Source organism: Epinephelus fuscoguttatus, linkage group LG10 (genome assembly GCF_011397635.1).
Source record: "Epinephelus fuscoguttatus linkage group LG10, E.fuscoguttatus.final_Chr_v1".
Classification (NCBI taxonomy): Eukaryota; Metazoa; Chordata; class Actinopteri; order Perciformes; family Serranidae; genus Epinephelus; species Epinephelus fuscoguttatus.
This window is the reverse complement of record NC_064761.1, coordinates 39986531-40004280: the sequence shown is the minus strand read 5'-3', so window position 1 is coordinate 40004280 and position 17750 is coordinate 39986531. Positions and strand designations below refer to the sequence as shown.

The following is a 17750-nucleotide window of genomic DNA, read 5'->3' as shown; positions in this document are numbered from 1 at the left end:
GATGTATCATCTACAAGAAAGCATGAATGTGTAAAGAGTATTGCACTCTGTTTCTTAAATGTTTAACTCCCAGCAAGCTTCCCCAAAAAACACTGAGATTGATGCTCCACAGGGAGTCTTAATCCCACATCTGCAAAACTAAAAGGCTCTGTGCAAATGAAATACTTCTAAAAGCTGGAATTTGTTGATTTTCTCTAACAAAATGTGTCTTCTTTGACAAAATTGAGTCTTTTTTCTGTTAAAATTCCACTTTTTTAAAATAGAAATTAATTAAAGTTGCTAAAATGCTTCACAAAACATCGAGAAGTCAGTGTTTGATCCCCAAAACTGTACGTTTCCCTCTCTCTATCAGGCCCAGGTCCAGGTCTAGAGACAGCGGCGATGAGAACGATAACATCCAAGAGCGTCACTTCCGCCCCCACTTCCTGCAGGCGCCCGGTGACCTCATCGTCCAGGAGGGCCGACTGTGCCGGATGGACTGCAAGGTAAATACACACCTCTTACTCCTGAGAGTGCAACCTGTGCTAACATGGGTCTACAATGAGACTACATGAGGAAGGAAGGTCAACGGCTGTATCGAAACACTTTCCATATAAAACAGTTATTCACTAATTTTTTTTAGTGCCTAAAATTAGCTATTTTTACAGTGTGGCTTGGTAAAAGATTTTTTTTTTTTTTTTTTGGCGTCAGATTTTTTATTGAGATTCAAGCTACGCATTGAAACTCATCACAGAAATAACACTAGTAGATAACATGTCATAAATTAAAAAATAAAATAAACAAGATAAAATAAAATATTTTTAAAAATGCAAATGTGTTCAGATTAAAAAAGAGAGAAAAAAATTATAAATTTTATTATTTATTTATTTTAGGAATATCCTGCATGGTTTATCTTAGATATTTTCCTCTTAAACACCATGCATCCCAGCCACTGAAAGGTCCATACTAACAACATCAAGATAAACACACGTCCCAAATAAAAGCCTGTCGAGTTCAGTGATTTAAGCAAATAATAGCCCAGGCTACTAATTGAAGTTTTACGGTAAATTAAGAAAGGCAATACAGTACACTTCACAATTCAAACCTTTGTCAATAAGAAGCAAACCACTTTCCTGAAGAGATTCATACAAGAAGTCGTTGGAGTGTGGTTGGTCAGCTTGGCTTTGAGACACGCGCTGCTCACTGAGGGACATTTTTAAAACTTAAAAGGAGGAAAGACAAATTATACACTATGTTTTTCAGTCTGCTGTGGCATGTTGAGCTATGAACTTCAATGCGAGGAAGACCTTTTTTGTACATGACCGCAGTTTCAAGGCCTTTTTTTGAGAAGTTATGTCACATTTTTACTTTAACCCTCTGCCTGTTCTCTTACAGTAAGTGTAATCTAATGGGATAATGATCTAAACTAGTGGAACAGTTTAGCTAACTGCCAGCTTCTGCTCTAACCTCCTGTGTTTCTAACCTGTAGGTGAACACAGTATCCGATCCATGCTGCTACTCTTTGATAAAGCAAAGAAAGACAGATGGTTTAAAATAACTGAGACATGACTGGAAAGGAAAATGCCCTCACCAAAGAGAATATGTTAATCATAGTAATAGAGAGAGCCATTTCAGATCCGCCCTTTAATTCAGTGTCTGTATTGCTTTCAGGGAGGCTCCATGTCTCCGCTGCCAAAGAAACATTTCCCTTTTCGTGCATTCCAGGTTCTTTGGGGAATAAAAATGTTTCATCACTTCCTCACGTTATGAATGGCTCAAAGCACACAGGGCGAATACAGAGGTGTCATTTTTCAGGGATTAAGTGGGATCAGGTTTTCTACAATTATTTCCACTCACACCACTTGTGCTCATTTTCTCTCTTTATCTTCTTCGTCATCACCTAAACTCCCTCCAGCCTGCAGCACTTAGAAACTCTTTGAAAACGGGTACATGTAATAAAATAAAACAGACCCACAATTAACTCACTATAAAAAGACTGCCTTTTTTATGCTTGTTGTCAGAAATAAACTGAGAGTCTCCATTCCTTCAGAGCCCGTAATGTCAGGGATATTTATAGCAAATATTTAATTCCACATCATTTGTGGCTTTCAAAACTTTCCATGCTTAAAATGTCCCGACTTCTAAAAGCGTATTGGGCCGCTTCCAAAAATACCTATCACTGCTTAGTCTACACTACTTCATGATATCTGTGAATTTCACATTGTCACACCAAATATGTGCATGGGTGGATTAATGAACAGGCCAAATGGGTCTAGGCGCACAGCCCCCGCTTGCCCTCAACTACGAAATGTCACTCAACTTAACTAGCACTAACCAGAAAGACTCAAAAAGACCACAAAGAGATGCAAAGTAAGTACAAAGAGACGTAAAATGACAACAAAAAGTCACGAAACAACCATAAAAGACACAAACATACCTCAATGAGGCACAGAACAACCTAAAAAGTCAAATACACCCCTAAGGATACAGAATGACCTCAAAGAGACACAAAATGACCACAAAGAGATACAAAGGAACTACAAAGAGACACAAAATGACTACAAAAATACAAAAATAAACCTCAAAGAGACACTAGAGGACCACACAAAGTCACAAAAGGACCAAGACAGACACAAATTAACCTCAAAGAGACACAAAATGACCACAAAGAGATGCAAAGGAAGTGCAAAAAGACATAAAACCATTACAAAAAAAATCACAAAAGGACCAAAAAAGATCACAAATCGACCCCAAAGAGGCACAAAACAACCACAAAGAGATGCAAAGGAACTACAAAGAGACACAAAACGACTATGATGAGACAAAGCAACCAATAAACACACAAATATACCTGAAAGAGACACATAACGACTACAATGAGATACAACAAGGACACAGAAATTTACCCAAAAAGTAACTAAATCAGAATAAGACTTTCTGGGGGGCAGGGCGAAGTAATTGCTGGGTTTCATGACAAAGCATCCAGGCGACCAGACTCCTCTAGACAAACACAGCACAGACACATTAACCAAACACTTCTGTTTTCATACTCCCAATAAACACACACTGCCCCCACCGAACACATGCAGCTAATATACTCATTTTCTCCAACAAAAACAAGCACAGACGGCTCCACGAACAAGCATTCACACATTGACTGAATTTTAATGTGTTCTTTTGCCCCTGTTAGGTGAGCGGCCTGCCCACTCCTGACCTCATCTGGCAGCTGAACGGGCAGACCATCCGCCCTGACTCCGCCCACAAGATGCTGGTGAGGGAAAACGGTGTGCACTCACTGGTCATCGAACCCGTCACCAGCCGTGACGCGGGCATCTACACCTGCATCGCCAGCAACCGAGCTGGGCAGAACTCCTTTAACCTGGAGCTCATTGTTGCAGGTAAACAGAAACATTTAATACAGTAAAGGGCACGTACGCAGACGATACATGCTGGCATGATTCGGAGCAGGAAAACATCACAGTAACACGCTCTCTCCACAGCCAAAGAGATGCACAAGGCGCCTTCGTTCGTCGAGAAGCTGCAGAACACAAGTGTGGCTGAGGGTCATCCTGTGCGACTGGAGTGTCGTGTCACAGGGGTTCCCTACCCACAAATCTTCTGGAAGAGAGAGAATGAGTCATTCACTCACAACACAGACAGAATCAGGTAAGAAACATCCAGTGTGATTAAACCAGATTAAGAGCATTCCCCAATAACATGGACATCAGAATATGTTTCCAACCTGGACACTACTTCCAATGTTTTCTGTCTAAATGACTGATGAGAGCAACAATTTTTGAAACTGCTCCAGTATTGAGCAAGAGTGCTGTAGTTGAGGCCGGCAAAACAGGATGCATTGTAACCACTCAGGACATGATCACACTGTCAGTTTATGTCCCCTAAAAGTGCTCGCTTTGTGCCACTGGCAAGTTCAGATGATCTTTTAGGATCTCTACAGAGAGAGACATTGATGTTAAAGAGTAAGATCTTTTCTCTTTAACCAGAAACGCCCCTGAAATCACCATCGCCAAACCCACCAAACTCCATGTAAATACCATCAATTTTAGTGTGAACAGAGCCAGCACATTTTCACATCTAACTGGGTGAATTAAGGGTTTATTTCAACCAAACCAGAGCTGGTGATTGTTGGAACAGTGGGAAGTCAAACCAAGTGGTTTATGTGAGGTTTATACTTGTTTCTGTCGACTTTGAATGAAGTGAGTTTTATGATGATAAAATGACTGTTTATTTAAATGGAGTCTGGTGGCTTTGGCGATATTGATTTCGGGGCTGTTTCAGGATAAACTAAAAGGATTTTACTATTCAACAAAAAGGTATATCTCTGTAAGAGTACTTTCAATAAGTTGTCAGACACTTAAAAAAAGAAGAAAAAAAAAAAGAATTGCTTTTAGTGAATGGAAATTGCAGTTGCACAATTGCCCTGATTGATTACATTGCAGCCTGTTTTGCTGCCACAGACGTCTCACTCAATACTGGACCAATTTTAAAAACTGTTGTTTCCATTACTCACTCAACATGGGAAAACAGAGTTCAGGTTGAAAAATCCAAATTTACCCTTTAAATTTGTGTCAATTTTCTTTCCCAGCATGCATCAGGACAACTGTGGCTACCTGTGTATGATCATCCAGCCAGCCATGAAAGAAGATGCTGGCTGGTACACTGTGTCAGCCAAGAATGACGCCGGCATTGTATCCAGCACTGCACGCCTTGATGTCCACGGTAAGTTCTGACTCTGAAACACGCACTGCTCATTAAATCGAGCATGTCCTGTGAGGCTTTTTTCCCCCTCAACACATCATTAAAAACCCTCCTCCTCTTCTCCGTCCTCAGCTCAGTGGCAACAGCCTAACCTCCCCAAGCCCAAGAAGGTGCGTCCCTCCACCAGCCGCTACGCCGCACTGACAGAGAGAGGGCTGGACGTGAAGGCGGCCTTCTTCCCCGACTCCAGCCCGCTGCCGCCCGGTGGCCTGGTGGAAAGTGACGACCTGTAGAGACCACAGGGAGTTCACCCCCCCAGAAAAACCCTTCAAGCTGCCCTTGTTCCCAGCACTCCTGAGACAAATACTTTATGACGGCGACGAGGGGCAGAACAAAACCTTGTCCACCTGAGGGACTCTATCATTGAACTAAAGGGTCGGTGGGCAGTGAGCCGGTGCAACCGCGGTTTTCATATGTTTTTATAGTATGACACAATCTATTATACTACAGAATTCATCGAGTTGTTTTCCCATGCTTCGTTTTATCAACTGGACCTGGACAATGATTGAAGTGTTTACCACGAGGAAAGACTGTTCATAAATACGCTCTCTTATGTTTCTGTACGGTTGATTCTGTTTTTGCAAAGGGTTGTCTGTTTAAGTGCCTCTTATGACTGTAAAGAACAAAAAACAGGTTTAAAAATGAAACCTAGAATTACTATGCATGTTCAAGTGGTGCCATTTAATATACACAGACTAATACTGTATCTGTACGTAGCACTCCACCAGCACTGTTTAAAAGTGGACCTGCGGGAGAGACTTAAAAAGAGACTGAATGATTCAAAGCATTGTAGCTTTGACGAAGGAGATCATTATTATGTGGGCTTGTGCAGCACAGTTTGCAGTTGCAGTATCATACAGTCTCAGTGTTGTCATAGATTTGCTTATCGGAAAAGGCCGGGCCTTACAAACAGGATGTTTTTTTTAGCAGGGGAAATGAGGTTTGGGAAAGAGGACGCTCACATATGGATGAGATTTGTTTGTTTGTTTGTGGGTGCTGCAGAATTTAAGGAGGTTGGATTAACAGACACAGGAAGAGACAGCGATGGAAACAAGCAGGTTTTTCTGATGGACATTTAATATGATAAGTTCATTCTTAATAGAGGGATTTGAGTAACTGTGGTGATATCAAAAATGGAAGATAATGGAAAACTGGTGATGGAGGTTCATTTTTGTGATTTTTTTTTTTTTCTTTGATGGTTTATTTTAAAAGGGTGTATTGAAATGTTCTCACTGGAGAGAGGGTGCTGTGAAAGGTTTCAGTGTATTTGTCACACACATCACAGATTGTCCATTTTATTTTTGTATGAAAAAAAATTCCCAACAATCCTGACATAAATTATATCAGCAACCTTTTGTTCACTGACAAAACAATCCTATCTGTATCATGAAGTTTTATAAATATATTTACTGCCTTAAATCACTTTCAGGCTTAATGCAAACACAATTTCTTTGCATGTTATTTTTGGACACTTATACAGTGCCAAACGACTGTTTCCAGGATGTATAAAAACTTTTTTTCCCCCCACTATTCAGGGGTACAAAACACTCTAAGCTGGTAGAAAGTGAAAGCAAGTTATATTTATATCTACTATTTTCGTCACCTCTGTAACTCTATACAAAGTGGACATCTTCTTCTGTCTGTTCGGAGCTTGCATCAGCTGACAGTTACTGTGTTTGCACATTTCTATGCCAATCAATGCCTGTATATGGATTGTTCTCCTGATATTATTTTAGGTTATGAAAGTTAATAAAATCAAACTCTTCAGAGACAGCGTGAGATGTTTTTATAGACTGGCAGGCTCTTCCTAAAACAATAAGAGAATGCCAAAAAACACATCATCAGTCACAGTGGAAATACCATTCTTGCTAAGATTGCTAATCACAGTGTAATGCAATCCAATGCTTTAATAGGAAATACAGCGTTTAGGATGTTTGTACATGAAAGAGAACAATCGAAGTTGTTCATCTGAAGTTATGACACTCATGGAAGGTAATGGCATGCTTCAGTGAAGGGAACAACCAGCACAGCATTTCAAATCTCATCACTGAGCATGACAGCCACCTCCAACCCCATCCATCCACACTACTGGTCCAGAGCTGTAACCAGACACTCAAAACATTCCCAGAGCTAAAAATACCCCCCTCCCCGCCTCCACCTCTACCTCTAATTTCCTCCAGCTGCAGCCCAACATGCCTGGCCCCTCGACAGGCCCCTCCAGAGGTGGGCTCAGAGGGGCCGCTGGCTGTGAGGGGGTCTCCCTGGGGCGGCAGGGAAACAAAACACGAGCGCTACGATCAGTGGAGGGCGCTTTACAGTCATGGAAAAAGACCAACAGCGTTCAATCCACTGATCAAATTTAGGACCTCAGGGCACGGAGGTCTGGACTGGGCCAGACACTCTGGAGTCAGTAGCGTTAGTCATGACCGAGTGTCACACACACATCAGGCCACGCCTACTGTGGCTGGACAGAGTGACTCAGCAGAAAGACAGAGAGCAGCAGGACAGTGGTTCTCTGAGAGACGTGGTTTTGTGTCTCCTATGTCAACAACTAACTGCCTTTTTACAACTTGGGCAAAAATTTTGTTCACTTTTTGTGGTCTGCAGCAAGAATTTTGATGGTAAACAAACCGAGACTAAGTCATGACCAAGACCGGAGCAGTGCAAGTACCACACTGCATGACACGCTTATAATGTGAAAGATGCAAATCATAGGCACTCCTCAAAGTGATCTGAAAGATCCACATTCCCATAAAAACATCCATCCATCCATTTTCATCCATTTATCCAGGGCTGGGTCATTGGGGCAGCAGGCTGAGCAATGTACTCCAAACGTCCCTCTCCCCAGCAACACTTTCCAGCTCCTCCTGGGGGACCCTGAGGTGTTCCCAAACCACATGAGCTAATATAATCCCTCCAGTGTTCTGGGTCTGCCCCGGGGCCTCCTACCAGTTGCACATGAAAAACACCCGCGGAAAACAAATGGAGATTCAACTTCATTCACCTCTTGTACTGCTACACCGTATGTGGGCGACTGTGGCTGAGAGGTAGAGCGGATCGGGTCGTCCACAAATCGAAAGTTGGCGGTTCAATCCCCAGCTCCTCCAGTCCGTATGTCGAAGTATCCTTGGGCAAGATACTGAACCTTAAATTGTGTGAGAGCGTGTGAACTGAGTAGCAGGTGGCACCATGTATGGCAGCCTTGGCCACCAGTGTGTGAATGAGTCAATGTGTCATGTAGTGTAAAAGCACTTTGTGTGGTTAGGAGACTAGAAGAGCACCATACAAGTGCAGGTCCATATGTGAGTATGTACAGTATAATCGTACTGTCAAAAATGTAGAGATGTTCTGATACCATTTTTCCTTCCCAATAATGATTCCAATACCTGCTCTTGTACACCAGCTGATGCCGAGTACTGCTCCCAGGGAGCTGAGATGATTGCTATGACTGGTGTATAGAAAGGCTTTATAAGATTGCTGGTGTTGAAACTGGCAACACTGGTGCCACCCCTTGAAACTAAAGCCTTGCAAACTGTGCAGTTGGCCTTTTTACCAGTGGGGCTTTCCAGTGTAAAATGTTGCCAAATTGTTGACGTTTCCTTAACAGCTAACGTTAAGCTACTTAGCAGAAATCAACTCTAAAACAGAAGTTGCCAGTGGCTGCACAGCGTAACGTGTTATGCAGGCGACTGTTTTAGAGCAGCCAAGAATTGCCTTCCAGGAAAACTGTCGTTTTATCCGGCTGTGAAACTACTTTGAAGTTTTCTGAGGAATTACGTGGTATTAGATCAGTGCATAGACTTGCATACTCACTGATACCTGATCCAGCATTTAAGGCAGTGTCGGGGTGTTTCCGATACGGGTATTAGCTTTGGAACAACTCTAGAGAAATGTCTTGAATTTTATGTGTGGGAATTTTTCTTTTTTTCTATGAGTAAACAAATTCAAACAAATACTAAAGAGCTGAAACCAACTTAATCTTTATTCAACACTCCTTTGTTGCACAAATGGCAATTTTAGTGATATCCCTGCAGCTGTGGTCTTGACAGGTCTTGTAATAAAATCCCGAGTCCTCTATATCTGAGGCTGAGACAAGACTGATGAAAATGTGGTCGAGTCTGAGACAAAACCAAGACCTTCAAAACCAATCTCAAGTAACACAGCGCTGGCAAACACTATGTCCAATCTCACACTCCTACAGCTTACCAGATGTGGCTTGACATGTGGCCACAGGGCAATATCCAACTCCAGCTATGAAGCATTGTTACGTGTAAATGTCCACTTTCTGTCAGTCTGATGCTCCTCAGTCACGGGTAACACAGAGCCCACTGCCGCTTCATCTTATTTTTGAACCATTTCCTCTACAGTCTGATAGTTTTTTCAAGAAAAAGCAGAGTGAGGCTTTTACCTGCCTCGCTGCCATTGTTTTCAGAGGAGAGATGATTTCAGAGGACGGCCCCTTCCCTTACATGGCCAGCTGCAGTCCTCCATCCACCACCAGCACCTGTCCTGTAACGTAGGGAGACTCCAAAAGGAAGAGGACAGCATGGGCTACCTCCTCTGGCTCACCGAATCTCCCCAGCGGGATGGAGCGTACCCCAACCTCCTCCTTCAGCCCTGCGGTCATGTCGGTGTGGATGAAACCTAAAAGAGTGGGCAGGGACATGAGAGAGGTTTAAAAACAGGACAAATAAGAGGACAGAGACAGAAAAAGGTGATGCAAGAAGATGAAGGTGTACTGTACCGGGAGCCAGCAGGTTAACTCTGACATTGCGTGATGCGACTTCTTTAGCCAAAGAGCGTGTGAAGCCCTCTAGACCGGCTTTACTGGCACTGTAAACACACTGGCCGGCGTTCCCTTTCAGGCCAACAACAGAGCCTGCAAACAACAAACAGACATCCATTAAGATCACTTAGTATGACAGCCATGTTCAAAAGAAACACTTGCAGGAAGCTACTACAGTTTGTGATGCCATGATGCTTTTACAGGATGATAGATACAAAGCACTAATATTTACACATGTACCAATCTAATGCGTTCTGTAGGCTTACCTCGGTTCAAGTCAGCAACTGGTTTCAATTTATCTCATTATACTAATAAAATCAATGTAGTAAATGGGCAAAAACATGGATGTAAATGTAAAATGTACCACTACAAAGCTTTAAAGTAAGGCTGCAAAACTTTGGTGAATCCAAAGAATGTACCAATGATGCATAGTGCCACCTAGTGAGCAAATTGAAAACATGATGTCAACCACGAGGGCCACTGGGTTCAGGGAAAATCCCAATCTCCATCCTACAGTGGTGGAAAAAAGTTTTCGGACACCCCATGCATTTGTGAAATATTGCATTAAGAATCACTCTTAGGTCTTCAAGTGCAATTTCTTTTAGTACAGTCACAGCCAAAATTCTAAATAAATCCTAAAAAAGCCATTAAAAACTTAAAATTGATTGGTTCCATAAAAATACATAAGAAATTTTGAGTATTGGGTCATTTTGGTACCAGTGATGAAGGTCGTTCTTTTTATTAAAAGACACAATTTTTGTTGCCAAGCTTCGTGTCTACATAAAGCCAGCCCATTTGAAAGTTCTTCAGACACAAAAATGGCTAAAACAAGGAACCTAACGCAGGAAACACGCCTGAAGATAAAGATTCTCAGCCAGGAAGGGTACAGCTGCCGCCAGATAGCCAAGAAGTGCAGATGCAGTCCTTCAGCAGGTGGATACACTCTGCAGAAATACAGACGAACCAACAGCTTGGAAGACAAACCAAGATCTGGGCGTCCAAGGGTTTCTTCAGCAAGAAATGACCGCATCCTGATCCGCACGTGCAGGCAAAACCGCCAAATGACATCACAGGAGCTTCAGCAGCAGTGGTCAAACCAAACTGGTGTCCAGTGTTCCACCCGCACTGTACGTGGCCGACTTTTAGATCATGGCTTAAGGTCCTACAAGGCTATCAAGAAGCCCCTGATCAATGAGAGACAGAGGTTAGCCCGCGTCGTTGGGCCCAGGCACACAAGAACTGGACAGCCAGGAACTGGAAGAAGATTTTGTGGTCAGATGAGTCCAGTTTCCAGCTTTATCTTCCTCCTACTAATGTGAGGGTACGCAGAAGGCCAGGCGAAGCATTATCTCCAGCATGTACAGTACCTGCTGTCAAGCATGGTGGAGGCAGTATCATGGTTTGGGGATGCATGAGTGCTGCTGGTGTTGGTCATCTCACTGTCTGTGATGGCACATTGAACTCTACCAAGTATTGTACCATTCTCCAAACCCACATGCTCCCTTCTGCGTGCACTGTCGAGGTAAAAACTGGATGTTTCAACAAGATAATGCCCTTGCCACACACATCCAAGGCCAGTAGAACTTGGCTGCAGGAGCACAGTATCCAGGTCTTAGAGTGGCCAGCTCAATCCCCGGACATGAGCCCCATTGAAAATCTGTGGTGGATTATCAAAAGGTCTGTTTCAAAGCATAAACCAAAGAATTTAGAAGAATTAAAATCAGTAATTCAAGAAGAATGGGACAAGATTACCCCTCAACAGTGTGAAAGGCTCGTGGGGAACATGCCAGCCAGGATTAGAGCTCTACTACGTGCCAGTGGCAGGACTACTAAATATTAATTTGATGATGTGATGGTTTATTTATGTTTTGTTCAGTTTTGAACACATTCTCTGTTATTTGTTGACTTTGATACCGACAATGTTGAGAACTGACATATTGAAACTGTCAAGAATTTAGTTTTGTTAGTTTTTCTTGTAAACAATAAACAAAAAAAAATATAATTTGTATTTGTTTGTATCTGTCTAATGCAGCCACACCTTTTGAAACACAAAAAAGATTTTTCCACAAATATTTCATGATAATATTTGAGATTGTGTAAAATTTTAAGGGTGTCCGAAAACTTTTTTCCACCACTGTAAAATGTGGAGATTTGGAATGGTACAAACAGAAATGGGACAGCACTTTGCAGCAACATATCAGGCCTTAATGATGCCAAAACATGCTACATATGGTACACCTACAGGTTTGGGATATTTGGCTTTATGTTTTTACCCTCTTCATGGTGAAAGGAGCCTATACACTGAATAAAATGTTTCAACAATTAGCCATCTAAAAGTGCATTATTACATATACAGCCTGGCACCTTTTCCTCTAGATTTTGCCAAACCTCAATAGTGGTGGCTAGTCTCGATTATAGGCTTGGCTAGGCTAGCTATGGATTACAAATCAATTCAAAGAAAATAGAGCATTTAACAGTCCATGGACAGTTTGTTTGCTTTCACCACCAATGCTGCAAAATTAAAGTACCAAATAATCGTACATATTCCTCTGCAGAGTAGGTGTGGTGTGGTAAAACATATGTTTACCTTCAGTAAAAGGCTCCCGATATGAACTGTGGGTTATTCCCTCAGGTACCATCTGCAGAAAGTGTGCATATAGGGCTCAAAATATCTGCAACAGAGCTCTCGTGCACTTGACAGTTTGATAGTGGGGCTGCCCTAAGCCCTCACTGACTTTGTGGGAACGTGCCTCAAAATCTGAGAGTGTGAACACTGCAATTGGGCCTCAGTACTGTACCTATATTAACAATGGCAGCTCCCTGGGTTTGCAGCATGCTGCGCAGCGCTGCCCTGCAGGTCAGCATGGTGCCCAGCAGGTTGGTGTGAAGCAGAGCAACCATGTCCTCCGACTTGGTCCTCAGTAACAGGGCATCCCTGTACAAACACACACAGTAATAGGAGAGCCATGAAGTTCAGTGTTTTGTGACAACATCATATCCATTTTTCCATGCATATATATGTCCATACATACATTTGCAAATGCATCAGCAGAGGAGCCGGCTCAAGTGTCTGCTCACCTGTTGATGCCAGCTGCATTCACGAGATAAGAGATGTTCCCGCAGGTCTTGTGGATCGTCTCAAAGGTTTTCTGCACCTCCTGCTCTTTAGAGACATCACAGCTGAAAGCCACATGGTCATCTAGAGTGCAGATACAGAAGGTCTGTGAGTATGTTAGTTACAAGACTATCTGGTTATAACAGCTGCAGGTGTTGTAGGTCTACATTTCTCCTATTCTATAGCACAAAAGCACTGAATCAGGTACTGTGTGCTTACACTTGTGTGTGAGACTGACAGGGAAGTGGGGGAACACTGTCAGCTTCATATTTATTTTATTTAATTCCGTCTGGCTTTCCATCTCAGTAAATGTCAGGGCTTTCTAATCACTATCAGTTCATTGCCTGAGGTTTACATGTTGGCTTCTGATACATGTTTGTGTGTACAGCTCTGTACCTCCACGCAGAGATACAACAGTGGCACGGGCAGCTTCTTCGCTCCTGGAGACAACAGCCAACCTGCAGCCTCTCTCTGCCAGCAGGCGGGACACAGCCTTCCCAATGCCCCTGGAGCCCCCACACACCACTGCCAGCCTGGACATGACTGACACCACACTGCAGGAGAGGCGGCAGCATCGCACATCAACACAGCACTGCACATGACTGTATTAACAACTAGAGCAACGGAGTGGGTATCACATGTATTTTGTATCTACGGCCGATACTGGCTTTAAAATGAAATATTGGAATCAGCCAACATGCTTTTTCTTATTTTGTACAATGAATTATTATCACATACATTGAAAAGTATTGTATTTCACATCTCCATCTGCAGACCAAGTAACCCCCCCCCCCCCTTCATGGCAACAGTACTCCCCAATGGCAGTGGCCCCCCAGCAGGATAATGCACCATGCCACACTACACAAACTGTTTAGAAATGGCCTGTGGAGCGTGACACAAAGCTCAAGGTGTCGACCTCACTTCTAAATTTCCCAGGTCCCAATCTGCTCAAGGATTCTTGTGATGTGCCGGTACCCCAGATGTACCCTAATCCAAGGTGGGGCCTCCTTGGATGGGACTTGGCTCTGACCTGTGGAGGCATGGACACAGGATCTCTGGGAGTGTCCTGCAGTGTCTGGCACCAGTGCGTTAGCGGCAGATCCATTTAGTCCAGTGGGTTGTGAGGTGGGTTAATGGCACGTGCCACAGATGCTCATTCAGATTGGGATCTGGGGAATTTGGAGGCCAGGTTGACACTTTGAGGTCTTTGTCACATTCCTTGGGCCATTCCTGAGCCATGTTTGCAGTGTGGCATGGTGCATTATCCTGCTGGGGGGCCACTGCCATTGGGGAGTACTGTTGCCATGACGGGGGGTACTTGGTCTGCAACGGTGTTTGAGTGGGTGGAACATGTCAGGTGGTATCCACATGAATGCCAGAACCAAAGGTTTCCCAGCAGAACAATGCACTGGAACAAAATGATCAAAGTTATTCACTTCACCTGTCAGTGGTTCTGGCTGATCAGTGTACACCACAATACATCTACTACAATAGACAAACCAATACACGCATACCACAATACATATAGTACACATACACCAAAACACTTACACTAATACCTCTTAAAAGTTTGAGCGCATGTAGCTAAGGGAGGGTACAGCTCTGGAGAGAGTGGATGGAATCATGTGAGAGGATTTAATAAAACCTGAAAGCAGGAAAGACTGTTTCAATTTTAGGGTCATATTGTTGTCTGGGGACGTCAGCAGCTGTTCAGCTTGTTAACTGCGCCTGTATCATATAATTCACAGAGCTAACTGTAACGTACCTTGTTTCTGACTGATGTGTGCTCCTTGTTCCCCCGTCAGTAAGTTTACGTGCAGAAAAACGAGCGCGTATCAGAGAGGTGGACGCTCATGGAGGTCGCCATGTTTCTTCCTAGTGTTGTTGCGCTGCTCGTCATCAGTCGGTAGATGGCGCAGTGGACACACAGTCAGAGCAGCACAGGACCAGTCATGCTTTTCATGTGTCATGGTGAGGGTTTGTGTTTTTCGACAGCCTCTAAGCAGTCAGGTTAATGTTTGTCGATATGGAATTCAAACAGCACAACAACCTGACATTGTCTCCGTCAAAGCTCTCAGTTCTCTAGTTATTTAAACAGCCCAGTAAAACTTTCATACATTATTTCCTCATGTCTGCAAATGGCAGTCTGGATACACAAGCAGTCACTAACACATAAGTGGGACTGTAAAGGCACATCGCTACAGAAAAATGTGTTTTCGTATGACAGCTGTTGGGAGTGTTTGCAGTGCCAGAGGCTTCAGTGACGTCACTGAGGCCTACTTTAGAGGGATAGTTCAGATTTTTTAAAGTGGGGTTGTATGAGCTTCCCATCTATACTTAGTGTATTACAGCAGGGGTGCTCAAATGGGAGCAATCAGTGTCAGCTGTGGATGGGTCAGGAGCAAAATGTATTTTATCGACCTAAAAAAAAAGTCCCACCTAAAACAATCTATAACTGGTTAACCCTTTGTAATCTGAGCAGACTGGCTTGATTTCTTTCAAAAACATGGGAGGAAGACAACGAGCAATGAATGAAGAAATTATCAAAACAATTTGCGAGAATTATTAGTCCTTAAATGACCTCTTAGTGGATTTTGGGGTGTTTGGGATGGGAGAAAAGAAAAAAAGAAAAGGTTTCCTTCCTGATAAGGTACTATTACAGGTATTACGAGAGTATTAATTTTCCCACTAGTTCATTTGTTTAATTTATTTTTAATTATTATTCTTTATTTATTTCATGTATATGTGTATATGTATTTGTATGTATTAATTGCTATTATTATTATTATTATTATTATTATTATTATTATTATTAAGTATAAGTAAGTGTATAAGTTTTTTTGTTGATGTTTTCTGTTTGTTTTTTTTTTTGTTTGCATATATACACATGTATATTACTTTTATTTATTATTTAATTTATTGTCATTATTTTATCTTATTTATTTTATTTTTTACTTAATTATTATCATCATTATTCATTTTTTAAATACTTTTTTAACTCATTCATATAGGTATTTATTTCATTTAGTAGTTATATTAGCAAGTATTTCTACTACTTTTTATTTTATTTATTTATTTCTATTTATTATTGTTATTATTATTTCAATTTATATATATATATATATATATATATATATATATATACATATACATTATTAAACATTTATTTCTAAGGTAATCAATATATAGTTCATACCTTTTAACTGTAATGTTTGTACCTGAAAACTTGCTTTGTTTTATGGATATGAAGGAAACAATAAAAAGTATAATTATAGGAAAAGAAATTGCAAGAAATTAGTAAAACAAGAAAATTAAAATCAAGGAAATTTGTGAAAAAAGAAAGTTAAAAACAAACAAAAAGGAAATGACCTGGAAGGAGTGCTCAAAAATTATAATAATTCTGTACCATAATTTTAAATATGCAATAATAGTTATTATAAATATAATTTTTCCTTACATTTTTTTCCTTTTCCCTAGTTTTTTTTTTTATTTATTTATAATTTTCTAAATCTTCTATTTCTTTGCAGTTTGTGGAATATTTCTTACCGATCTGCTCAGGGTTCAAAGGTTTAAATACTTGAAAAAGGTGTCTGAAAGCAGCACAAGAAAAGTGATGTAGCTCCAGGTTTCAAAGAGTTAAGGGTTCGCTATAATGAGAGTATTTCACCTTTTCGTTAGACAGCTTGTTCCAGTGGGGAAGCTGATATCGGCTCTCTCTTCAAAGTCACCAGACTCCATTGACCAAAAAAAAGTAATTTTGGCTTGCAGAGAACACACGAGCTGCTGGTCTACTGCTGCCTCAATCTTTTAGTTAGTATGTGTATTGGTGAAGCCAAACTAACCACTTTAAACACCTGTCACACAATAGCGCAAAAACTGCGGTAGACCAGCAGTTCCTGTGTCCAGCAGTGTTAAGTCACTGTTTCTCTCAGTGGAGTGTGGCTGTGAAGAAAGCACTATAACGGTTTCAGCTCCCCATCAGAAATCACTGTCTGATGGACACATAGCTGATTGATTATATTTGGTAGGACTTTTTTAAGGTTGCTAGAGTATGTTTTAGTATGACCCCATCTGCAGCAGCTCATTTCTTAGCTTTCTTGGCGGTACTCCTGCACGCCTCTCCAAACTGGGGGTGTGTTGACCACCATCTGCTCTATGTAATACATTGACCTGTGAATAAGTACCTCATATAACCCCACTTCAAAAAACCTGAACAGTCCCTTTAATAGTATGATAACATTCCTATAATGTCTTTTCAATATGGAGGCGTTTACTGCAATATCTACGTAAGAAGACTCTTATTTAACATGAATAATTACAGTTCTGTCTGAGTTAACTTTCAGAAGATTAGTTATAAATACTGACACAGAGCCCGCGCACTGAAATAGCTCATTGACTGTTAATTGCAGTCATTCATTCTCCATTGTGCTTCATGTATCATTGTTCCCCACAGACATATATATCACCAGGAAAGCAAAACTGTCACCAGTGTTAAAGACAAAAAAAAGTGAGTGATGTTGAGAGTGGGTGGCCTCGGCCTACACCTGGACGGTCCATCAGACCCAGACAGGCAGGCAGGATTGATTTTCTGAGGTTAAATCACATTCACAACCTGTGCTGCAGTGGACCTTTGACACTGAGACCTACAGTCTGAATCCAATCCATACTGCAGCAGAAAAACACAACCACTCCGAACTGTGTAATTTACTGAAAATGTTATTACTCTTTACCACAGTGTCCATTAATAAACAGTGTCTGTGTGTCAGAGAGAGGAATGGAGCTTGATTTGTATTCTGATCACCTCCTGAACACCAAGACATTATTCCCCTCTTTCACACCTTACTGATCTAATTATACTTACCAACACAACCGTATTTTGCTCGCCCACATGAGTGCACGCACACGTACAAACACTCAGACACACAGTATTAACCCTGGAGCACTTCAGTAGGTCCTGAGATCAATTTAGTATTTCTTGCCTACTGGCTCGTGCACATATTCACAATTCAGTACTTTCAGACCTGCACGACAAAAACAATTTCTGGAACTATCTCCTATTTTTGGAAGCTAACACAGCTGTTTATACTTTTA

General features: G+C 41.7%; 2 protein-coding genes across 7 annotated transcripts in view; one reads left to right on the top strand and one right to left on the bottom strand.

The window, feature by feature from the left end:
• Nucleotides 1–6531, top strand: part of palld (palladin, cytoskeletal associated protein) — a 71078-nt gene extending 64547 nt beyond the window's left edge. For all 5 annotated transcript variants that reach the window (XM_049587309.1, XM_049587308.1, XM_049587307.1 and 2 more), the window contains 5 exons: nt 353–485; nt 3170–3377; nt 3480–3645; nt 4586–4719; nt 4831–6531. In XM_049587309.1, the coding sequence (XP_049443266.1) occupies nt 353–485; nt 3170–3377; nt 3480–3645; nt 4586–4719; nt 4831–4991 (802 nt within the window). In that variant the 3' untranslated portion in view covers nt 4992–6531. The remainder of the gene's footprint in view (nt 1–352; nt 486–3169; nt 3378–3479; nt 3646–4585; nt 4720–4830) is intronic.
• Nucleotides 6532–8722: 2191 nt separating this feature from the next.
• Nucleotides 8723–14543, bottom strand: cbr4 (carbonyl reductase 4). 2 transcript variants are annotated; one of them, XM_049587312.1, is made up of 7 exons: nt 14425–14540; nt 14219–14304; nt 13056–13213; nt 12623–12743; nt 12343–12479; nt 9503–9637; nt 8723–9402 (listed from the first exon to the last, which is right to left on the bottom strand). In XM_049587312.1, exons 3-7 carry the CDS (start codon nt 13198–13200, stop codon nt 9224–9226), a joined length of 717 nt encoding a protein of 238 aa, XP_049443269.1. In that variant the 5' UTR covers nt 13201–13213; nt 14219–14304; nt 14425–14540; the 3' UTR covers nt 8723–9223. The 2 variants fall into 2 exon arrangements, with proteins under 2 accessions (XP_049443269.1, XP_049443270.1); XM_049587313.1 differs by lacking the exon at nt 14219–14304 and having other exon boundaries at nt 14425–14543.
• Between the last annotated feature and the right edge of the window lie 3207 nt (nt 14544–17750).